Source organism: Sturnira hondurensis, unplaced genomic scaffold, assembly GCF_014824575.4.
Source record: "Sturnira hondurensis isolate 20B ecotype Veracruz unplaced genomic scaffold, ASM1482457v3 Scaffold0002638, whole genome shotgun sequence".
NCBI classification, from domain to species: Eukaryota; Metazoa; Chordata; class Mammalia; order Chiroptera; family Phyllostomidae; genus Sturnira; species Sturnira hondurensis.
The window spans coordinates 1,309,583-1,334,481 of record NW_028075269.1 but is presented as its reverse complement, the minus strand read 5'-3'; the positions used below and the strand labels follow the sequence as shown (position 1 = coordinate 1,334,481).

General features: G+C 52.0%; 1 protein-coding gene across 5 annotated transcripts in view; it reads right to left on the bottom strand.

Annotated features, from left to right (window-relative positions):
* Positions 1–24,899, bottom strand: part of NAV2 (neuron navigator 2) — a 370,498-nt gene that overhangs the window by 54,908 nt on the left and 290,691 nt on the right. For 4 of the 5 annotated variants that reach the window (XM_037040376.1, XM_037040372.1, XM_037040373.1 and 1 more), the window contains 6 exons: positions 15,996–16,134; positions 8,009–8,300; positions 6,566–7,268; positions 3,433–3,900; positions 2,707–2,772; positions 1,284–1,328 (listed from right to left, as the gene is read on the bottom strand). In XM_037040376.1, coding sequence (XP_036896271.1) covers positions 1,284–1,328; positions 2,707–2,772; positions 3,433–3,900; positions 6,566–7,268; positions 8,009–8,300; positions 15,996–16,134 — 1,713 coding nt within the window. The remainder of the gene's footprint in view (positions 1–1,283; positions 1,329–2,706; positions 2,773–3,432; positions 3,901–6,565; positions 7,269–8,008; positions 8,301–15,995; positions 16,135–24,899) is intronic. The other variant, XM_037040375.1, reaches the window with a different exon arrangement.

Below are 24,899 nucleotides of genomic sequence, written 5' to 3'. Positions count from 1 at the left end.
TCCAGCTGGACACGTAACTCTCTAGGTCACATCAGTTGCCTGAAGAGAGCTTGTCATACATCCCTTTTCTGAATTTTTTTAAAGCCAATTAAAAAAGCCAGAGTGCCATTATTTTCATAGGATAGATCGGCTCCAGAAATTGATAGATGGCATTTTGAAATGCTAATATTTAGAGAGGTTAGCTTCCTCTTGGGACAACGGTGGGGCAGCAAGTCCCACTCATTAGAAATGGCTGAAATGTAAGCATCCAGCCCAGTCGCTGACGATCAGCCCCCATCGGTGTGATGAACACTGTTCAGTATAAAAGGCCTTGCCAGCTCCCCTTTCTAAGGCCACCCTGGGGAGACCTTTATTTTTAGAATCTTAGAATTGGCTTTACCCAGAGCTCCTTTGGAAAGAAAGCAGTGATACCTACCTCACATGACTGTTCAAAATGCTCTCGGCCTTATGAGCTACAGGTTATCAACTACAGACACGCATGACAGTGTTGCAACATTTCATTCCAAGTTCCGTTCTTTGCAAAGCACATAATACTTAGTGCAGGGGGAAGCCGATGCTACAGAGGAGGAGGTGTTCAGGGGGCAAGGGAAATGACAGCTGTAACCATACGACATTGCAACCATGGGGCAGGCGTTAGAACCGAGGTTCTGCTGATTGGCAAAGTGAAGTACATGGTGTGAGGCGCGGTGACTTACAGCATCTTGTTTCACCAGGACGGGCACCCAAAATGAGCCCAGGCCGTCACTTACAACGGATGAAAGGACATCACTTTCTGATTGTCTTCTCTTTCCTCCAAAAATGGATTACGCCCATGTCTTGCTTGGGTCGATTCGATTTTCGATGATTATTTTGATGAGTGCTAAGTATCTGTCCTTAGCAATTTTCTATGGGCCGAGAGTTAAGTATTTTCAAATTTGGTGGTGATGTTTCCTTCCTCCTTGGCTCCGTCCTAGCTCACAAATCAACATGCTACAAGCCACATCCTTCCTCCGGGAAGCCAGCCCGTGAACAGAATGGTCATGGCGATGTGCTCAGCAACGAAATCCACGGGCCCCAGTTGTGCATGACATGGTTTCACCACGATAAGCCTGGAAAAGCACAGCTTCTGCTCAAGCACATAAGCCAACGAATGGAGAGATGAGAATGAGTGGCTGGGAGGGGAGCGGTCGTCCAAGGTCCTACTGCGGTGGCCAAAGCGGTGCACCCAGCCCAGCCCTAACCCCCCACAGCCAAGCCCCAAAGCCACACCACATGGCATGGATGCAAGGAGGAAACACAGATACCTGAGTCCTTTCTTAGGCAAAGTGTTCCTATCAAGGTGCGGGTCACTGTAGGGAAGTTAAAACAAAAATGAAAACTTCAGAGAAGCACAGAGAAAGCAGGCGATGTGAGGCGAGAAAGGCTAAGAAGGGGCAGGAGGGCGCTGGGGAGAGCGGCTCACTTCGCCAGGAAGGCCCTGTGCCCAGCGGAGCATGCAGGCCATCCGAGGGCAGCTGGAATAACCCTGTCTTCATCCTGCACTGCCGCCAACGCATACTCCACCCTGAACCACCCAGAGGCCTGAGCCACTCGGCCCCACAGGTTCAAAGCCAAACTCAGGGGCTGCGGCACCTTGAGGCAGAGCCCGTGCCTTCTGCCACCCAGTCGCCCATCTCTGCACCGTCACCACCGCTTCTTAGAGAGCAATATGCCACCTTCTCTGCACCACTAACTCTGGGCCACCCCAGTGCCATGGGCGGTGACTTCCAGTGAGGCAAGGGACTTGCTGGAGAGTTTTAAGAGGCCTGAGGTCTGCATATTTGGAATTCGTAAGTGAATTCCAGGTCCCTCTCTGTTTCTGCAGTCCCCATTGGACGTAGCTAAGAGCTGAGCCCTGGGCCTGAGTCGGGGCATGTCACAACTTGTGGGCTGATAAAGTCAAGGCATTTGGGTTTCCAAGGAACAAGGGTTTAAAGGCTCGGTCTGTGAGTCTGACAAAAACAAAGATTTTGCTGTTGATGAGGTGAAGAGGGCTTTCATTAATTTTTTTTCCTATCATGAAACAACATCTGCTTGCTATGTTTGGCCAAGCCACGGCTCCCCCACAAATTCAAGGCCAATATCCATTTCTGAGGCCCACCCACAGGACAGCTGGGGGCAAACAAGCCTCTTCATTTGTAAAGTCTCAACGCTCCACGTACTCTTTCCCACTATCATTACAGGAAACGGGCACACAGAACACAGCAGCCTACAGAACACAAGGAGCCAAACTGCAGCGAAGGACTTGAAAGGGAGAAGAGCCAGCTGCATGGGGAGTGGAGGGGGTGGGAGACAAAGGTGAGGGCCAAGCTTCGTGGTGGGTGGCAGACCATTTCTGGGCTTGGAACAGGAGGGGAGGGAGAAGGGGAAAGGGCGGGAAGCAGGAGCATGCCACAGGAACGCTGAGATGCGAGTGAGAGCTCCTGCCGCACCCAGTTCAAGTGGCAGGTTCGAGGTTCCTTCCCAAGTCGGGAAGGGAGGGGCCAGCCCACCTCCACCTCTCCCGGGGCTTCAGGGGACAGCGGAACAGACCCTCACTGGCATGTCTGGGGGTCACATACTACACCAGAGCCACGAACACAAGCGGAAGCCTCAGGCCGACAGCCTCACACAAGACAACTGGCTTGACACAGACGGGCAGAGGAACCTAGAAGGCTCGGTGGGGTCTCCGGCCTATGATGTCATTACCTGTCCTGTTTCCTGGGCAAAGTACTTCTGCAGAACTTAGGGCTAGCAGCAGGGGAAGAGAGAGGGCTAGAAGTCCAGGCAGGTAGAAAAGAAGAGAAGGAACATTAGACTGGAAGAAAGAGGGGAGTTGTAAAACACAGTGACTTTTCTCACTCCCAGGGCTGACCCTGGCCTGCTTTCCTCGCTATCAGGGAGACAGTGGGCTCCTCACCACTGAAGTGAAATCCAGAGCTCTGGGGATGCTTTAGGTTTCTTGATTTCCTGTCACTGGCCAGCATCCCTTCAGTGGGAGGGTGTTTGCCATGACAGCCACCAAACTGACCCTGCTGCCTAAGGAACATCCTACCACACACCCCAGGGCTGCAGCCGGCCACCCACTCTGCCTGCACAGTTACAAGGGGTGGAGAAAGAAGCCAACTGATGAACAAACAGAATAAAACGGAAGGATTTCAAAGATGGAATGCCATTTCAAATGGACACATTAAATCTACCCCCAAGAGACTTCCAGCAGCTCCAAGCACTGAGAATGACCACGAAGAAAAGGGTAACAGGAAGCTGAGCTGAATTCCGCCCCAAACTGGCTTTCCTGCGGAAGCCATCGGTGACCAGAAAGAGAGCCCTCTCCCAGGCTACGGCAACTAACATGTGGGATTCCTGACATAATCCTTTGTCTCTTGAAAGGGTGTCTTTCTGAGAGAGACAGGCAGCCAAATGCACGTCACCAACCTTTCTGACAGTGTGGTCTTCACACTGTTGGTTCTCACAAAGGGACTCAGGGGGTCGTCCTTAGAGGAGGCGACGAGGCCCGTGGAGGAATTGTGACTCAGGCCTCCTCCACTGCCGAGGGAGATGTCAATGGACTCGCAGCTGGTGTGGAGGCTGCTGACGGACTGGAAGCCCAGGCCGTCCTTGCTAACTGCTGAGGGGCTGCTGGCATTGGTGCCCCAGGTGAGGCTGTTGGAGGGGCCCGAGTGCGCTGAGCTGGGGCTGGAAGCTAGAGGAGACGGGTTGAGATCCACGTTCTTACTGTAGAGAGGACTGCTGCTCCCGCTGCTCAGGACGCCGCTGCCTGAGGGGGACTCTAAGTTACCTGGCTGGGTCAAGGTGGCATGAGGGTTGGAGATGACCACCGAGTTTTTCATGTTTTCAGCTGTGGCGATGGGCACTTGCTTGCTAGGCTTCCCACCAAAGAGTCTGTGAAGAGACAAAGGGTTGTTTGGGTTGAACACCCAAGCCAGGGGCTCCCAGCTATTTAGTCGGGTGTGGCTCCAGTCCACGAGCCATGGGAGTCCCTAAGGGGAGGCACAGTCGTTTCAACGGAAATGGCTACGGAGATCCCATTGGGACAGGCCACCGGAACCCTCATGAAGGACACACCCCAGCTCCAGGTGCTACACTGCACCTGGGACCCTGGCTCTGTCCGAGTCCAAGGGCCACGGGGAATAATTTTCTACAGGACTCTTCACGCTGGTCCAAGATCCTGCTTCCCTCTCTTTCCGCGAGCAGAGTAAACAGAAAAATTGCCCTGGCCCAGGAAACATCTAGAAGGAAAAGAGCTGCCTGCATCATCTTTCTATCTATGACCCCAGGCACAACGTAGGCCCTTGGCTTATGACAGCTCGACCCCGGGCATTGAGCCGATTTGATCTCTACGCACATGTAGAACTGAGAACCCGAGCCTAGACCTGGCCGAGGCCTGGGGAAGGCATCTTTCCAGATTTCTCCAGCGAAAGCCCCACCTGAAAGGTGTGCCTTTGAGGCCGGGGAGCCAGCACTGCCCACTGGTGCACACAGAAAACTTGCTGAGTTCCCAAGACGTTGGACCAGACACACAGTGTGAACTGTGTCTCTGTCCCAGAGATACAGAAATGCCATTCCATGTCATCCCCCCTGCTCATAACCAGAAATGTGCCATTGGAACACAGGGAACGGCACAAACGTCTCCCTCCTCTGCTGGCAGAAGGGCACCTGGTGAGCGGCCGGGCTGTCTTACCGTCCGGGAGCAAACGGTACCCGCTCCAGTGACGCGAGTGCTTCCGCTCACTGAAACTCTGCTGGGACAGGCATCTCTGCAAAGTGGTGACAACACCAATTGGCAGGTGGCCCTTCCCCACACTGCGTAGTGGCACAAGTTTGACCTGTCTTCTCTGAAGAGTCCTTATAAATCTCAATTATCGTAAAGACGACCAACCAACAGACCACGTAATCAATTCTCACTACAATATTTGGTGACAGATGAGAACCACTTTTGCCTGGTGACAATCAAAGAATGAAACATCCGATTACTGAATTTTGGCTTGAGAATGCTTCTACTCTTCCAGTAATGGGGACCCCACTACCGCAAGGGGTAACTCACCCCATTGCCTGGCACTGTCGGTCAGAAAGCCAAAATCTGATGCACCGTCTTCACTTCCACTCATCGCTCCTAATCCTGCTGTGTCTAAAGACACTGAGAACACCCAACTCTCTTCCGTTGAAGAGAGTTACCACACTTCACCCGAGATCTCTCTTCTCCATACTAAGGCACAACAAAAACACCTAAACCATTTAGTAAACATGCAACTGTCAGGAACTGGCTGAAAGGTGTTCCATGCAGAACCCAAGAAAACACGTGCATTTTCAAGTATTCTAGTGCACTAACCTAGAGGTCTAATAAAATGTCTTTGTAGTTACGGAAGGAAATTCATAATACCAAAGAGTGAATATTACATGTAATACTTAAGGCAAGAAGCAGAGAAAATTTTCATTTACAAGGCAATCTGGTACAACAACAAAGAACAGCCTGATAGGACCTTCCCCAGAAAAAGTAATTATTACTGAAATTCTAATAATCAAGTCTGGACAAAGAGCAGCGAACTGCTTCATTACACCTTTCATGTGGAATGCTTCTTCTGAAGCCTGTTCGAGCACTCCGAGTCATCCCCAAATGTGTACATGTGCACACAGCTTTTATTTTTTTTCACTGCATGGTTTGCTGCCCTTGGACTTACTCTTTCCTATGACAAGAAATCTCCTGAGAAGCTAGACTAAGTTCTGCGCCATACACGTGGAGTTTGAGAACGGTCCAGTGGGTACGGCGATTATACTGAGATACTATGAACAGGCAAAAGCTGTAGAAATTTAAAACAAAGTTGAAGAAAAAACAGCAAATAGTACTTTCACATAACAATTCCCACCCTGTGTGGAAATGTGAGAAAATGCTTTTTTAAGGTAATAGAAAATCAATTTCTCTTTTTCAGAAAAATTTATGTTTCAAGAGTTTTGTTTTTTTAAAGGAAGCTAAAATTTCAGAGACTAATTTGGAATTATGCACGTGGTTATAAATAAGTATGCAGAAAATATTGGACTATTTGAGAAAAGGATCTGGCCAAGACCACTGTCTAGCATAATGATGAGGAATTGCAGCCACTGAGTTAACAAGACAAGAAAAAAATTGTCTGTATCCCCCGAGCTACCTATCCAGATCTGGATGGTAGCTAACTGTTATTCACTACTTACTATGGGCCAGATATGGCTACATACATGAACCTTCATAAGAACTCTCAGGTAGGTATTGGTATCCCCATTTTACAGATGAGAAAGCTGAAACATACTGTTAAGAAAGTTTACATGGTGGCTAATTAAGGTGAACCCAAGCTTCGAACTCAGGATGATCGATTATAAAGTCTTAAGATTTTCATTCTAACATGGAAAAATAACCAGGTGACGGCGAAATTGCTGGCAGCCTCTGACCAAACAGCTTTATCCTCAGACTGAAGTGGAAGAAACAGAGGCTTTAACTAAGAAACAGAAAATTATTCATAAGCCAGGACACCATCCCATATATTCCGGTTCTGCTCAGTGCCATTTACCCACTTACCTGCGGAGCGTGGGAGAGGCCACGTCGGGGTACTTGGCCCCTGGCTGGAGAGTGGCCTGAGCCGCACTGGACACAGGCTGGGCTGCCGGGTTCACCTTCACGGAGTTACAGGAAGCCACGCTCTCGTTGTCTGAGGAGATGCCTTTCTCCTTATCCGTCTGGTTGACCAGGCCCGGCAGAGAGCTCCCCAGGGCCGTTTTGGAGGGCTCCCTGAGCTTGGGCACCGGCAGGCCCGCCGACTTGCTGCTGATGTTGGAGTCTATGCTGCTAGTACTAGACCTGTTCCCAGCCCCGTTCCGGCTGGTGGACTTACTGGGCCGTGGCAGACTCCGGTACTGCAGGTGTGTCCGCGAGCTGAGGGACAGATACGCATCGTCCTGATTCTGAGCCCCGTCTATGCTTGTCTTCCGACCGGTGGACCGCCCGACCAGTGCAGATGACTTTGGGATTTTGCCCAGGGTGGCCGACCTGCTGGTGACAGTGGCCCCGCTGGCTGTGATCATGGCCAGACCGGCAGCCGAGCCACTCTGCTTCTTGAACCCAAAGCTGTTGGCATTGGCGCTGGGCGTCCGGGAGCTGCTGGGGAGGGGCTTCTTGGACTCGTCCCCACTGCTGCGGCCTGCATCTGACGGGGAGCGCTTCACCTGCGAGGCTTTGGGGGACAGCCTCCCTTTCTCGGACACCTTCGCATCGTCAGTTTTTCCTGAGAGAGAAATCGGCAAGGTTAACCTGCAAACCAAGAAGCCGGCTCATCCAGTTCAGTCTGTTTAAAATTCTCCCCTCCTCCTAAGAATTGGTTCACAGTCTCCTTGGGGAGAGCAGGGCCCTTGGGAGGCAGAGGAAAGAGCTTTTCATAAAGGCAATCTAGTCTACCACTGTCACCGTGAGCCTTTCAGATGTCAATGATGTTACTCATTTGCAAAGCAGTCTAAATTTACCCGGCACAGAGCAAAGCCAGCCAATCACGGACACGTCTGGGGAAGAGGCCTGACTCTCACTGAACTTTCTCCCTCTGTTCATTGAAAAGATGGTCCTAACCTCTCCAGGAGGGACCCTTGACTTCTTGCTGCAACAGTTCCCCTGTTTACACCCACCCTCGAATCATGGAGACATCAACAAAACATGCCAACAGCTTATAAACACACGCCCCCGTGAGTGCGTTCTTACCCAGCGCACGTATGCCAGTGTAACACGGCCTCAGCAGTGGACCGCCTTCAGACTGGAAAACCCTCCCCACATTTTTCCACTTGGAAAAAGGAAGAGATGCGGACTTTCCTGAAGGCTGGTTATTAGCAGAGTCTACACCCTAAGAACAAATACCTGAGCATTTATGGGATTTAACCCCCCCCTCCCCCAAAAACCCCAATTCCTTGCTAGAGTGACTACGGTTTTGGTTTTGAAACCAACACCTGTGGATGAAAGACAGCACCGCCTCTTACTCACCCGATCCTGGGGTCTTCAGCATGCCCGCCGAGGAGGCCGGCTTCGTCCTCGGCACAGTGATGCCCACCTGGGCCGTCATGCCACGCCGCCACGAGCCTGTCTGGGAGATGACGGGGTTCTTCTTGCCTGATGTGCTTTTGTCGGACTCGTCAGACATGTCCGAGGGGTTCCGCCTCCACTTGGAGCCTGGCTCCATCTTCACGCCGCTGTCCGACCCTCCGTCGGACTTCTTGACATCGTCGCCCGACCAGAGGGAGCTCCTCTCCACCTGCGAGTGCTTCTCAGTGTCGGTCTGTAGAGGAGACGCTGAATTAGTCCCTCTCAGACCTGAGGTGGAGAGGCCCTCGCCACTGAGCAAAAATGCCAATACACTGGGTGAATTCAGAGAAAAAGAGTAACTACTTAAAAATGTTTGGGCCTTTGTACTCTGGTTATCTTACTAGAAGGCCTGATTTCTTTTTGGTCCAAGGAAAGCAAAGAACACAACTATGTCCTTGAGAGGAGTGAGGGAGGAGAGAAAAAGGGGCCAGAGGAAAAAGAGCGAAGGAGCCCCACGGAGAACTGCGAGCAGATGGGAGATGTGGCGAGAATTCAGCCACCAACTCTCTGCCACTTGGAGAGAAACCCCCTCTAACTCAAGCAGCCTGGTCTCTAGCCAGCATCCAGCCTCCTGCCCGTCTCCCTTTGTTCTTCCGTCTCCCTATCACTCCACTGGCAGCGAGATCTCAGGCTCTAGCGCAGCGTCACAGTCTAACACTCAGAGCCAGTGAGCGAGCAAGTGGGGGCGGCTGCCAGTTCGACTTTCAGGGAGAGAGGGGCCGAGAAGCACACACACCCTCCAAAGCCACTTCCCCCCAAAGCTGAAAGCCCGCGGGTGCCTGCTGCTACTCCAGCACTGTGCATATGCCACACTGCTCTGCTCCTCTTGTGGGATTCTGTTCAGACAAGGCATATAATTAGTCAGCTTTCTTTGGAAGAGCCTTGACCTGCTGGCCATGGAACCCAGGAGGGGACAGAAGTGTGATGTTAATGATTTGCTGCAGTGAAAAAGCAGAAGCTAACCAGAATGCTTCAGGGGCCTCCCTAAGGGGGCGGGGGTGGGGGTGGGGGGGGGCGGTCCGAGGAGATGCCAGTCGGGAGAAGCCATGCAGAGAATGGGGAAGGGAGGTCATTTTAGAGTGGCTGTACTAAGATATACGTCCCTTACTTGCTGTACTTAACTCCCTACAGTGGGCATTATCAGCGGGACAGGAAATCAAAAAGATCACCTGGCCAGAACCTGGCCTAATGCCTGTCACCCAAGAGTAGTACAAATACCTTCTTCCACATGGTCTGAGTGGGATCAAACCCAAACACAGACAAGCAGCCCAAGTTCAACTGTCCCTCTATCACCACCACGGATTCTTTTGCTCTCCCCCCTCCCCCCTTACGAATTCCCCTCATCCATGATAGCCACCTTACAAGTGCCTCCATTGTTCAGCCGTTCCTCAGACACGCGCTGAGCTCCTGCTAGGCACTAGGCACCAGAGATGTGAAGAGACAAAAGCACCCCCCGACCGTGGGAAGCTCACTGCTCAGTGGCAGCGGGGACACAGAAAGAGGACTTCCCAGGTCTGAGCGCGGGGCAGGGGCTCCCTCAAGGCTGGGTGAGTAAATGAGTGAACAAACACACACACACGCTTTTCCAGCTGGAGCACACGTTAACAAAGGGATACCGTCTGACCCCGGCCACCTGACCACCAGGTCAAATAGGGTAAGGAGGGAGCGGTACTGTCTTGACCTCAGTTTTACAGATGAGAGTAAATAAAAGTTACCCACTCCACCCTGACCAGCGTGGCTCACTTGATTGAGTGTTGTCTTGCAAAGCGAGAGGCTGCCGGTTTGATTCCTGGTCAGGGCAAGATTTCCTCTGCCCATTGTTGGCCAGGCGCCACAGGGGGTCTGGGGATCTGTGGGTAAGACTGGCTCCTACCACTCCTGGAATTTATGATTCAGTGCAAGTGGCAGAGATTGGATAAATAAATACAAATAAGTAACTGTGAACTATAAGGAATGTTATAAGGAAAAGGAGTCTGAAGGAGAAATATTTAGATTATGATAACGGGGCTGGGAACAGAGGTGAGGTTAAGACCTTTTTGTAGAAGTGCCCCCCAAAGAACTAGAAGAAACTTATCAAGAAAAGAGCATGTGGCAAGGCCTGAGACAGGGAAGGATGTGGGTTTGGAAGCAATCACCCAGCAAATATCTACTAGGGGCCACCATCTGCCAGGCAAGCTGGGGGGCACTGGGAATACTACAATGTACAAGTACAAATCATTAATATCTTGTCCAAGAACATTTTAACACTTTCTAATACACTCTAAGACGTACTGAAAACTTAGCACACCACACTCTGGATTACTGCATCCGTTCTTTTAACATTCACTCTCCTCAGTCAAATTGTAGCTGTGCTAACAGCAGTAATGGTAACAACAAAATTTACTAAGCACTCACGATGTGTTAGGCACTGGGCTAAAGTGCTTTGCCTGTATCAGGTAATTTAATCCTCTCAGAGGAAGTTACAGTTCATCGTCCCAATTTTACATGAGAAAATGGAGGCACACAGTGGAAAAGAAAAGTGTCCAAGATCCCTCAGGGAGGCAGTGGAGATGCAAGGGTTCCAGGGATCCCACAGTACCCACTTTATAACGCCGCCTTCCTGGGAATAAGCCCAAGAACAGGAGCCATTTCTGCTCGTCCAGTGGCTCCTAATGCGATCCCAACACCCAGCAGATGCTCTTTCCACACTGGCCGGCTGGTTACTCCCCAACTCCAGCCCCAGAGCAGTTCCGGCCCAGCCTCTGGGTGGGACGCCCGGAGCCCCGACTCCACCAGTAGCAGAGAGAGTGCCACACGGCCCTGGCTCAGGACTGTGGCTTGACGCTCCCTCTGGAGAGAACAAGGACCCCGCCATCACTCCCCCATACCTGGATGCAGGGCGGCAGCCTTCCCTGCGCTACTCTGCACAGTGGGCACCTGCCTGGGACATTACCAGCTTTAAGTTCCCATCTCCTTAGTGAACCCGCAGGAGCCACGCACCAGATCGTAGGGTGACATGACAAGGGATCAGAAGGTGAAAAAGCCCCCGCCTCTCTGCTCCCAGGGCTCACAACCCAAGGCCAGCAGGATGGCCAGCAGGATGGCCACTGGGCTGCGCAGAGCTGTGCCCTCCCCTTGGCCCTCCATGTTTCTGCCAGCTGTTCCCCTCTCATACGGTGCCTCATTTTGAAAGGATTTTCCTACTGCCCCTACCTGAAGTCCATTTCCTCATTCAGCATCCCGGAGGGAGGTGGGGCATAGCCACACAGGAGAGGGAGAGGGCCTGGGAGGTTGGAGAGGTCACAAGTGAGGGCCCCAGTTCCTCAGGGACCACAGAGAGACCAGTCCTCTGAGAATGACAGGCTGGAACCAGGGTGGGGGCGCCCTGAGCAGTGTGGTGGGGGGCCACATAGCATAATGTTGGGGGGAAACATGGGCTTGGAGTCTGGCAGACTTGGAGTTCAAGTACTGGGTGCTGCCCCTCCTTTGCTGTGAGTGGGACCCTGGAGGGGTGGCTTAGCTTCGCCGAGATCATTACCTTGTATAGCAAACGGGGGTGACAATAAGTGGGTGTCTTAGAGAGCTAGCTAGTTCAGAGGGGACTCAATGAGCTAAGTGTAGAGGGACCCCAAAACCCCCTCGCCTCTGAAAACCCCCAGCACCTTAGCATTTATCCCATTTTTGTCTGGCATTAAGTGTGAAAGGGCACTTGTCTTTCCTGCTATTGGGCCACAAGCCTCTAGAAGTCAAGGACACACCCTCTTCATGCCCACATCCCCTGCAGATCCAGAGGCTGAACTGGCTGAAGTCTGGGCCCCAGTCACTGCAGAAAAATTACTAGCATTATCGCCATCACCTGCCACTCTTGTTGCAGGGCACTGTGTCCCTCCACATCCATTATTAGTTCACGCGATCTGCTGAGCCCTGCACCATCCATATTTCACAGGCCAGGTGTAAAGAGCAAACGCAACTTGCCTCAAGTCACAAGCAGCAGCAACCAAGCAGGTGGGCAGAAGCAGCACCCCGCGCCCCACCCCCCACCCCCCCCAACCCCATCCCTTCATCCAGACCAACATCCAGGGAATGGTCAGAGAGCTCCGGGCTCTCTCGTGGCCGCACAGATTGGGAATCCCTGCCAGAGAATCCAGGATTTTATTTCCTTGAGAAGCAAAGAATAAACGCACATGGCAGTATCTACCTCCCCCAACCCTGCATATTTTGTTAAAAATCTCACAGGCTGTGAAAAGAAGAAAAATCTTGAATTGTGCCTCTTTGCATCTCGGCACCTGAAATGGAACCTTCCGGAGAACTGAGAGGAGACACAAAATGACTAAGGACACCAGTGGGGAGATGAATATGTGGGGCAGAGATGTGTGCTCTGTTAAACTCTCCTGCCACCAACAGCACTGTCCTCAAAAGGAAATGCTACAAGAGGCAACTGCTTTGAAATGACCAACCAAACGTATTAAGAACACAGTCAGCTTTAATTGCTGACATAAATGGAGGAGGGAGGCAGAGAGACAGTGCTCCAGAGGAGATTGGAAACTAAGTTCGGCCACTCCTGGCAACTCCCAAGAATGGGGCACCGAGACAGAGTGTTCACATAATGTATTCTCAGGCACCCCAACACTCGCCCTTTGAGATCAGTCTCACTACCATAATTTTATGGGCGAGGAGACAGAGACTTGGAGGGGTGATTGATTAGCTTACCCAAGGATGTCACAGAGTGAGGGGCTCAGCCCTGACCCCAGAGGCCACCCCTTGGACCTGACAGGACGACCTGGTCTGGCTGCCCACCTGGGCCCATCTGGGCTCACCAGGAGCCCCGGGGAAAGTCAGTCAGGAGGCTGCCATGCTTCAAGCAGGGGAGACTCTGCCCCCCACGCGGGGAAGCAGTGGGCACGGCTGCCCGATGCTGAACCCGGGCACATGTGCCTCAATGAGGGCATGCCATGCTCCTCGACACCCGAGAGGAAGACGGCCACTTACGGCCGGGGGCACTTGGTCTCCCGAGGGTGGCTCGCTCCTCCGTGACGCGTCTCCTCCTCTCTCCATCAGCTGATGGAGGCGACTCCTTTGTCTTTCCAGACCGTAACTGCCTTGTTCCTTAGATGTACCTCCTTTTGGCTATTCCTCAGAGGCCTTTCAAAGATGAAAACTAGGCAGGCGACCTGTCCTCAACCTGTTTTCCCAGTGACATGCTGAGCCACTTCTCCCTGCCTCTCCATGCCCTGTCTGGGACACTCTGTGCTGCCCGTCCATCCGGGAGAAGCCAGTATGTGACGAAACCCGAGTGAGCCCTGGGGGAGGGCGGCAGCACACGTCTTCCCACCGACTGATGCTGACAATGATCAGAGAAGAGTAATGGCCCTTAGCACTCCTCCGGGTGGTGCAGGGGAGCCCGGGGTGGGGGGCTGCCATTTGCACAGATTCAAATATTTGGAGATGCTCCCTGGACAGGAACAAAGGGATGCCACCACAAATCCACTTAAAGAACCATCTCTAATAGGAATTTTGGAAACTACTGGTGCAAGTCTGTGTTTTAGTGCAACACCTACTTGCTTAGATTTTATTTAAACATTTTAAACACAGGCAGTCTCACTGCAAAAACAACCCAATGAATATTAAATCCTTTAGGTCCCTTGAAATTAACTTTCTGATCCTGATCAAAAGACATGTCTGTGTCATATTCCTGGACCTTTTCTGATGGTGAGCTGTGCTAGATGGAAGCAAAGAGCTGGTCAAAGAGGAGGGGAGCCTGGTGTGAACCAAACCCACAAGTATCTGATAGGAAATCACTGGTAAATCCCCGATGTGAACTCTGTATCCATGTGGCAAACAGATTCCAATGCTGTCTGGCTTTGTGGGGAGGGAACAAAGACAAGGACATTCTCCCAACACTGTTCTGCCGGCTCAACGGGCCTCTTAGGAGCAAGCTGTTCCTACCTGGCAGGTAGACGCAAGGCAAACGACTGGTTTATGGACCTGCTGGTGCCTGTCCCCTCCTGCACCCCCTTCCCCTCTGCCCCCTCCCCCTGCCCGCCCCCTGACTAGACAGCAGATGAGCAGTTTCTTGGTTCCCCGTTTCAGAATCTAAGGCCCTGTGGAAGGCAGTTGTTATTGATGTCACATATGGCATGTGATAAAATTAGGATGGATCTTGGGAAAAAATTAGCATCCACAGGGAGAGGAGCAGTGGTGGGTGCTGAGACGGTCGGCAAGGGCAGGTGCAGGAACACAGGCAGCCTGGGTGTCTCTAATGTGTGTCTAGTTACCGACGATTTGGGGGTCACTCCGGGGCAGTGCGGCTTAGGTTTGTTCTTTCTTATTATAAAGCTTTTCATGGAGGTACAGCACTCACATACCGATGTACACAACTGTAAGTATACAGCCCGAGTACATTTTACCAATTTAGCACACACATCTATCACGCGGAAATCAAGGTACAGAACATTATCAGTGCCCCCCTCCCCAAAACTTTGTGCCCCTTTCATTTGGGTAGATTTCCCCCCTTAACCACCACCACAACCCATCCTCACTCTCCAGCAATAATTAGAAGTTCCAGCTGAAATGAAAACCCTAGAAGCCGCAGGCAAACCCAGAGGCAACACCTAAAATATTGCACAGGTCAGGCAATGCGTATTTCTCTGGGACAGAATTACTCCCACACTGTGATGTGCCCTTGCTGTAGCCCTGTCCTTGAAGACAGGATACCTTTTAAAGCAAAGAGATTCCAAAGCAGTTCCCATCTGCCCAGCATGAGAAACAGCAGGAAAGTAAGTACGTGGAAGGGAATGAGTGAGCGTGGAAAGGAGTGAACGAAGGAGGTGGTGTCAGTTCTGCCCCCCGCCCCCCCCCCACACACAGTCACCCTGGGAGACTTTGTCCTGATCAGACCTTCACAGGGGCTCCCCCGAAGCAACGGCCCCATGGGTGGTAGGGACCCATCGTGAAACAGATGGCAGCCCACATGTGGCAGTGCCATGACTGACCAGTCCTTGTGCTGGCAGACCCGCCTCGGGGACCTGTCGTGTAGATGGCACTTGGCTGTCCCACTAGTAAAATGAGTTTACGAGAACCCACTTTTCCCTTCGACCACTAAAAAATCCCACGAGGGCCAGTGAATGGACCCCCACGAAACTGCTTTGAAAGCAAATATAATGTAGCAGTACACTCAAAACATAAAACCTGGGAGTTTAAAGTAGCACTGAAAACTCGGACATCTCAGGGTAAGGCAGCGGGTGCCCTGGGGCTCGGGGGCCCATCCAAAGGGGCCAGCAATGGGACATCGCTGACTGTTGCCATTTGGAGAATGTAGGTCCAGAAGACAGTATCTTCTGACTTTTTTCACGAGAAACCGGAAACTCGTGTATTTATTTTCATGTAAAATAACACAATTCATAAAATTGGACATGGAATCCAGTTAAGAAGAAAAACCACACCGTAGGCCAAATATAACACACTGTCAGAAGGACTCCATGCACTGATCATCCCATTCAGGGCTCCCAGTCTTTGTTCCATCCCCTTCGCTCCCGAGGAACCAGACACGTGCCCGAGATGGTGAAGAGGGGACACGCACTCCTGGCTAAGAATGGCAGACCGGGTTCAGCATCCCAGTTTTTAAAAAAACAGATTATGAAACTGAGGTCCAGGAAGGAACTGTGACTTTACCAAGGCCACCACAGGGAGGGTGGCATGGCTGCCCCACCCCTACTTCCAGCCGCCTGCTGCCCAATGCCAGGCAGAGGCCAGGTTGGGGGACAAAAGCCCAGGCAGCAAGCAGCAGGCTGGGCCTCGCCTCATAGACCTGGGGATTCTGCTCACTCCGAACGGCCCCCTGGGCCCACCAGCCCAAGGCTCTCTGCTGGCAGGGCCCTTGGGGGAGCCTGGGAGGGACCGTGTGCCTTACCTGTACATCCAGGTTTTTGCGAGAGGAGGCAGGTGTGTTGGCATAGGAGCTGATGGAGGAGCTAGTGTTGATGTCATCGGTGCTGAGGTTGTCTATGGTGTCGCTGATGCCACTGCTGACGGAGCTGCTGTCATCCCAGCTGCCAAGACAAACACATCCTGAGCACCAGAACCACACACTGTACCAGGGCGGGTTCACAGCACATGCAAATGCACACGGCCCCCGGAGGCTCGCTGCGTCACCAAGCCCCAGACTGACACGACACACCATCCTGGTCGTTTGGGACTGGCGGCTGGGGCAAGCAGCTGATACAGACCTTTCCCACAAGGCCGGGTGCTTCCCTGAGTGGCTAAAAACACCACCCAGTTCCCCCCTCCCCCCCCAACTTCATCCTGGGAACTTTATGAAGTCAATGGCTGCTTCCCAGGCCTCGAGGCTAAGCAGGAGCAGTGGCTTTGGAGACTAGAGATGAGAGTGGTGCACGGAAAGATTCAGCAGTGGCACCCTCCTTGGCGGTCGCCGTAAGTAGGGAGAATTCTCAGTACAATACGAATGTGCTGGACTCCGCTCCTGGATGAAATGCCAAGGGGATGAAAGCTGCAAAAGGCAGCAGGGACCTGCTAGCGCCATTAGTAGCTCCGCCTCTACTAATATCCCAGGATGCATCTGAAATAGAGTGCTTCATTTCCCAACTCTCGAATCCACTCTGATCCATCCCCTCCCCCCACCTCAAGTCAAGTCTCTGGGCAATGACTCTTCTCTTCCCTTCTTACCGTCTCCCAACACCACCAAGACACTTACATCACCTGCTGCTCCTGCCCTCTCAACCTGCAACATGTATCCCAATGTGCACCTGCCCCCCCCCGCCCCCAGTTCATCTGCTATCTGCTCCGCCTAGGCACTGGCCGGCAGGTCAGCTGGGCTCTGGGCTCTACTCCTAAACCAGTCAGTCCACTCCCCCCACAGCGACCGTACCTGAAACATAAATCAGACCTCGCTGCCCCACTGTTAATATCCTCCAGTGGTTTCTCAGGTACTTAAAACCCAACTCTTTCCTCTGGCCCTCCAGACCCTCCGATCCGCCTCCCTCTTTAGTCCCGTCTCTCGCCAGCCTCTCCATCACTCACTGGCTCCAGTCACGTGGGCTTCTGTTTCTCCTAAGCTGACAGGGCTCCATTGGTTATCCTTCTTCCTGGACACTTGTCCCTGCTTCCTGCTCACCTGAAGTGTCGCCCCTCAGAAAGGCTTTCTTCCCTGGTCTCCAATGTACAGTGCCACCCCTTCCCCCACCTATCAAGCCTGCTGCATTTTCTCCTTTGGCTACAGGGTGGCAGGTGCATAGCAGGTGATTTAATCTCATGGGGCTGAAGAGTTTAACACTGCTCTACTTAATGTAGAGGAAATAGCTAAGTACTATTATTTTTCTATTGTATAGGTGGAGACCCTGAGGCTTAGAAAGGCCAGGCCACTGGTAAGAGGTGGGGCAGGATCTGGATGCAGCCATTATGACTCCAGAGTCACCCTCTTTTCTGTGACGCCAGACGGCATTCCTTATGTCCAGTTTCAGTGCACGTGGGGACACGACACGGCTCACTTCCCAGGAGGAAGCCTCGGCTTGCGGGGCAGGCATGCACCAGGTTCCGCGTCACACAGCGGGGGTGTGAGGCCAGTTTCTACTGCTGGGGCTGGCTGACAACGAAGCACTGACTCAGCCACTTGACCCCTCCCCTCAGCCTTCCACGGGTGTCTTGTCTGCAAAACAGCAGCCTGATGCCTCAGAAACACTGGGTGGCAGAGGCCCACTCCCCAACAACTCAAAAGAAGTTCTGGTTTGTACCAGCAGCTTGTGAGATCCCTGCTCAAGCCCTGTGGACCAGGCAGAATGACGAAGGTTTGCTGAAAGCTGTTTTCATCACCCTTTCCTTCAGCACTGCTATTTGGCCTCCAGAAGCCCACCTGGAGGGTCCCCCGGAAATGAGGGGAAATATGTGACTGGTCCCCAGGTAGGGACGGTGAAGGCAGGAAGCCTGAGTGCTCAGAAAGGGGTTTAGTGTGGGTGACGGCACGGGCTCCAGAAGGCCCCAGGCCCCAGGGTCTCGGCAAACCACTCGAGTGACGCCACTGACTGGCCCGGCCTCCACCTGGTTCCAGACCCTCACGCCCGCCCTACCTGCCCTGCACCCCGAGCGAGTTCCACGGTCTCACAATTTGGCTTTGTTTCTACACTCTTATGCAATTTTCTAGTTTTCCCCTACAGAAAAGTCTGCTCTGCCTCCCAAATATGCGCAGGGGCTGCTTGGTGACAGCAGCGAAACACGCGTGTCAGGGGCAGTGCTGGGTGCCTTACACATATTACACAGGGCTCCAGCCCCACAGGGCACCTCTTACCTCCCCCTTTACAGATGAAGAAGTCGAGGCTGAAAGAACAAGCACCTTGACCGGTGTTTTCCAGTCCACGCTGGAATTGGGCTTACAATGCAAGACTGCCTAATTTCAGGACACGCACACCTCCTGATCTGGGCCACGCTGCCTTTCACAACCATGGCCGTTCGCCGAGAACCTGCCACCTGCTGACTACCCACCATTTGCACATATTCTCACCGACTCTCCTACATCCTCAGAGGCAGCCTTGCTTCCTACTGAGGCAACTGAGGCAGTGAGGATCGTCAGGGTCACTCTGCAAATGCAGGGCAGAGCTGGGCGCGAAGCGCTACCCGACCCGAGCCCACCTCTTCCCCTGCCACCACCCACAGGGTGATGTGCAGCAGTGCCGACCTCAGTTTGTGGGCCACCTGCCCCCCACCTCCCACAGCATCAGTGCTTATTACACAGCTCCTGATGGGGATCCAGGGCAGAGGAGAGATGGCGGCACGTTCTGACGCGGAATCACCACCGGCCCGGGATTTGGAGCCCAGTTCCCTCGACGCTTTGTTCTTTGACAGGTCACAACTCTGTGCCTCGATTTCCTTAGGGGGTGACACATGGCTGATGCAACCTAGGCTGGGGAGAGTATGACACAGCAGACGGAAAAGGACTCAAACCTCCTCACACAATTAAATGGAAACCCCACAAGTCTTCTGTGGCACCGGCTGTCTAGAGTGAGGAATTCAATGTGGCTAAAATTTCCTATGATCTGATGAAGAAGGACTGATGGGAGAGGCACGTGACCGGTGGGGGGAGGGGGGGAGGATGGAAGTTAGTAACAGATGCCCATGAATCCAACCCCAGAGTTTTTGCTTTGAAACTGTACCCACTCTTCCCCATGGCTTTTGAACAGCAGGCTATGATTCCAGCAGGGCACAGGGCACTGATCGCACACACGATTCCTCCCCTTGGTGCCCAGAGCAGCGTGAGGCTTATCCTGATTCACGGGAAATCCATGTGCCTGAGCCCAAAGGGGAGAAGCCAGAGATCTGCCCCACGGAAGAGTGGGAGTGGGGGAACCTGTGACCCTAAGGGAGGCCCACGCTGAGCAAGAGCAGCTTCAGTGTCCCGAGCTGCCCATGTGCCAGAAACCAAAGCTGTCCCCACATTTGGAGAACCAGTCGTGTCTCCTTCACTTGTGCATCTTCAGGGACACAGCCAAGTCAACCTACGTACAAAATCACTTAGGTTCCACCACTTGTCTCTTCCCCCAAAACTCAGGGCATGAACTGTCACGATCCACCAGGACCAGGTTCGTGAGCCCCGAAATGTATTCTAAGGAAAACTAGCTCCACGAGGTGCTGTGGCCCTGCCGAGGGAATGCAGGGGACACTGGCTCTTCCCCGCCCCTCGCAGGCATTCACGTGGCGCACACACATCTTAGCGGCCGTGAAGCCCTGCAACGATCTCATTCGTGCCGACAGTATTTCCCCAACTTCCATGGCCACACGGGAGACGCTGAGGAGAATGGAAACACCCCTTTGGAAAAGGGGCAATCGAAGCCCAGAGTTGTCAGCGGTCACCTCCCCCTCCGCGGCCAGAGCAGGCCGCTGGCAGGGGGACTCGGGGTCCAGAGGAATGGCGTCGCATGGGTGCCTGCACCCAGCTGTATCTGAAGCCAGAGCACCCCTGGGAGACCAGTGTAAGAACTAAGACACTGCTTTCTTTTGCTCAAAACTGGTTTGCCTTTTTTTTTTTTTTTTTTACCACTTGGTACATATACCCATGCTAACTATTGGGAAATTGCAATTTGTTTGTAAAACGACTCCAGACCCGTGGCCCAGAGTCAGACAGGAAAAATATGAAAAGCATGCCGAACCCATTCAGGCAGCAAGGACATTAGCTGAGAGCAATCAAGTGGCAAAGGAAACTAGGTACGACCTGGCACGGGGTACAAAAGTCTGCTGACCCAGGTCAGGCAGTAAATGTTGAAAGAGGTTACAAAAACTGATTACCAGTAAAACTTGAAAGAAACCGAGAGGATGTGTGTTTACTGTATGGTGACATGAAGTTCCAGCTAAGAGGCTGGAGGGACCCCAATGACACCGCAGAAAGAACTCGTGTTTCCGGCTACAGCGCTGGAGCGATCACCCTGGAATATGAGCTGACCACCCCTGCACCATGGTCTTGAGAATGTCAGGGAGAACATGACCCCAGGACCCACCTAGGGAATCAGCCTACTGCTCTTACTTGGGAATAATAACTTTAAACCCTGGCAGGGCTTAAACGGAAGAGATATGATGGAATAAATCACAATGTTAATACGTACCTTTAGAACGGAAGTTCTCTGACCACTGGGATAATCTCTGCATATTTATAATATTTCAAAGTGTGTGACATATCAGAGAATTTGAAAAAGTCTTGTGATTTCGATTTTAAATGATTTCTGACCTCAGCGTTGTAAGAGAAAAGATTTGAAAATGACACTCAGACTGTGAAAAGAATGGGAGGGTTTAAGATAATTTGTGGCATTTGTAACATTAGTGGATTTGTAAGAGTCTGTAAATGCACAGGAGGTTTCTGCTGCTAGGCTGGGAGATGGACCCTGCCAGGCACTCGACCAGCCCGAGGAAACTAGGTAGGTTAAATTTGTGAAAACAGCCTGAATTATTGAAGAAAACGGTGACGCAAATTCGCACACAGTACTAATTGCTTTAACCCAATTTGTTAAATCTGAATTAATAAATTACTGACTGATAAGAAGTGGGGGTCATCTTAATGTATACCAAAAGCCTCAATTTGTAGATGGTATTTGTAAGGAAGCCTAGGTTTAAAAATGAAGACTTCAATCAGTAGTATAGTAAAACCTAAAGAACTCTTAAGAAGCTCTTTTGAGGGGGCACCAAAAAGACTTTTAGAAAGATACTCAAGGGGATTTCACTTTCTACAGGAGTGATTTTTACGTGAATGACCAGAAGAATTAATGAACTCTAGAGAGCACTGATGCTCCTCCCCGCTCCGGTTCACCTGAGCGCTACAGCGCACCACTTCCCAGCCTCTCAGTGGAAGCAGCACTGTGTCCCAGAGACTTAAGAAACAAGCAGAGAAACCCAGGGCCTCTGCCAGACTCAGGCTCGGCAATGGGGAACTGAAAGGGCTGTGGGACACAGAGCTGCTTTCCCTGTCTTCCCCCTACCCCCCCACCCCGCAAGACAGCATACCGTGGATTTGCCCCCCAAATGCTCTGGCTGAGATAGCTGGANGCCTGAATTATTGAAGAAAACGGTGACGCAAATTCGCACACAGTACTAATTGCTTTAACCCAATTTGTTAAATCTGAATTAATAAATTACTGACTGATAAGAAGTGGGGGTCATCTTAATGTATACCAAAAGCCTCAATTTGTAGATGGTATTTGTAAGGAAGCCTAGGTTTAAAAATGAAGACTTCAATCAGTAGTATAGTAAAACCTAAAGAACTCTTAAGAAGCTCTTTTGAGGGGGCACCAAAAAGACTTTTAGAAAGATACTCAAGGGGATTTCACTTTCTACAGGAGTGATTTTTACGTGAATGACCAGAAGAATTAATGAACTCTAGAGAGCACTGATGCTCCTCCCCACTCCGGTTCACCCGAGCGCTACAGTGCACCACTTCCCAGCCTCTCAGTGGAAGCAGCACTGTGTCCGAGAGACCTGAGAAACAATCAGAGAAACCCAGGGCCTCCGCCAGACTCAGGCTCCGCAACGGGGAACTGAAAGGGATGTGGGACACAGAGCTGCTTTCCCTGTCTTCCTCCCCACCCCCCGCAAGACAGCATACCGTGGATTTGCCCCCCAAATGCTCTGGCTGAGATAGCTGGAGAAATGGCAGGAAGACGCATCCAATGATTCCTCACAGTCACCAATACAAAAGCACTGTTTCCCAGCCAGGGCACAGTCCCGTACCTTTTTTCTGCTCAATGAAGTGCCCCCCACTGGCCCAGCAGATAATGCCACAAAGGGAGCTGTAAGTGATGATCAGATTTGAAAATGACATTCACCTACTTTTAGCCAATGGTGGAAAGAAGGAATCCCATCAAAAATACGCTATTTTTTCTGAAGACTCATAAACTCAGTATTTTTGGATCCTGAGCCAGGGGTCTTGAATTCATTCATTCATCTCATCCATTCAACCAGTGCCATGTATGTGCCTGGCACCAGGCAACACAGTGGGGATACAGGGATGATATCCTTACCCTTGACCTTGACCGCACGGCCAGTTGATGTCGAAGACAAGGACACACAGCTCAGAAACAAATAAAAATACACAATAGGGAGATGAGCAAAGGGCAGCATGCAAAACCTGCACTGGTTCCAGACACCATTCCTGCAGTCTTTAATGTCCCCTCAAGTCCCCTTGCATGTCCCTTCAATGCCACCAGCCAAGCCCCAGTACAAGGCACCAGCCTGGCAGCACGCCCCAGCCCAGGCCCTCCAGCACTCTTGGCCGTGGGGCTCTCTCCTCCCAGGTAGGAAGTGGCAAAGGCAAGGAGCTGGAAGAGTCAGCCATGGCCTCCCTCCTACTGGTCACCTCCTCTCGAGGCCCCAGTCCCCCATATAAAGAAAGATCTGGACAAAGCCATCCCAAAGGCGGCTTTCCAACTGACACCCTACATGTGTAAGTTCAGAGGAATGTTGAAACCGAGGTAGAGTGGCATGCTGAAGGCCCCCCCCACCTCAGAATATCTCCCCCCATTAAGGGGAAGCTGCCAAATGGGTAACTGCACTTCTTAGTCTCTGTTTTTTCACTGCTGATTTTACCACTCAGGTTATTATTATTCTAAGCCCACAGTCTTTTAGATTATTTGGAGTGGGTGCCAGTATCTTACACACAGGAGACAATCAGCCAGCCAATCAGTGCCTGCCCTCTCCAGACAGAGACATGCGTGCCCATCCGAGCCTTGTCACTCACGGATGCCGCCCAACTGGCCCTGCGATTACAGTCTGTGGACCCTTGTCCAGAGGCTTTCAATCCCCACTCACCGCAGTGTCTGCAGCAGACCACACTGTTTATCCACAAAGGCACAGGATGCAGGCTCGCCTGATATGCGTAGCCACCACTGACGGTGTTTCCCAAGTATCAGGCACCGTACTGGCCACATCACATGTATTACGCCATTCCAATTTTCTTTGCAAGAAACGGAGGCATAGGGCCCAGAGCCCATCGGAACGATGAAACTCCAGCTGATCGGAAAGAGTATGGGTAGATCAGCTTCAAAATCCCCGTCTGCTGACGGCAACCAAGGGCATCTAAAAAAGACCCCATCTTGGCCAAAACAGCATATTATCCAGCGGTGAGGCTCTCAAGGCCTCGACTGTTTGCTGACTAAGTCTAGAGAAATACAGATGCGAAGGGAAAAGGATCTCCAAAAGTGACCAGAAAATCTACTCAAAACTGGAAGGGCCCATAAAACCAGGAGATCCAGTTTCAGAGTCTTACAGGAGATACTGACATCACCGTGCCAGGAATTCCAACGCCACTCAGAGGGCTTAGAGATATTTCCACAGCCCGAGCAGGAGCTAGCTTCCTGCCACGGAGGGGGTGGGGGGGGGTGGGGGGGTGGGGAAGGCAGGTGAAAGAGTCATAAATTACTCCGGCTTCTCACACTCCCTGTTTTCCTCACTGTTGTGGGGAGTGAGCATTCCATGGAACTGAGGAGGGAAACCTGCTGTCACCAGGACCCCTGAAAAACCACCTTGAATTTGGACACATTTTTAGTATCAAGCTCTTCTGGGAGTAGCTATAGTCGACACAGGTATCTGCTACGGTCTTGAATGAATGTGGTATTGTATTTATAATTTCATCTCACATGAAGCAAACGGCAAAAGAGAATCCCAAGGTTAGAGGGATGATTGGACAGATTTTTCCCACTGGGATTTACATGCCCAGGTGTGGGGGTTCCTGGCTGTCAGCAAGAGACGGGGAACGGGAGAAGCGGAGTTCCTGAAGGTTCTGGAGGGTCAGTACACTTTTCAGAGGGGCTGCCTGTGAGATCATGCCTGTTTATTCCAGGGGATGATATATGCTAACGGACGTCACAGAAGTCAGATGGCAGGTACACACCCACTCTCTGCTCACGCATAAGCAGCGGCAGGTTCGCAGAGATGCAGCACCGTACCTGGTTGTGAAAAGCAATCTTGGCAAAGCCAGCCACCTCCACCTGCCCTCCATTCCCCGCCCCAAAGACTCAGTCTGCTTCCAGAGGCCCTCCCATCCTCAGAAACAGTCTGGGCTGGCCCCAGTCCCCTTTCTGCCTGCTTGCTGGTGGCTCAAGTCCTGCTGCAGAGTCAGCAAGGGCTGTGTCCAGGGCTTACCTGCTCACTCCTCCGGTCCTGCTCCAGAACCCCAGAAGAGCCCATTTTCAGGGCTGCGGCCAATTCCGCCCCCCTCCCAGACAGCTGCATTCAGTTGCAAATGCCCAGACTGGTGGAACTTGTTTTCTGGCTATTGTTCAAGGCAATTGTTCCCTCCAAACCCCAGGGCCTGAGCGGGAATGAGATC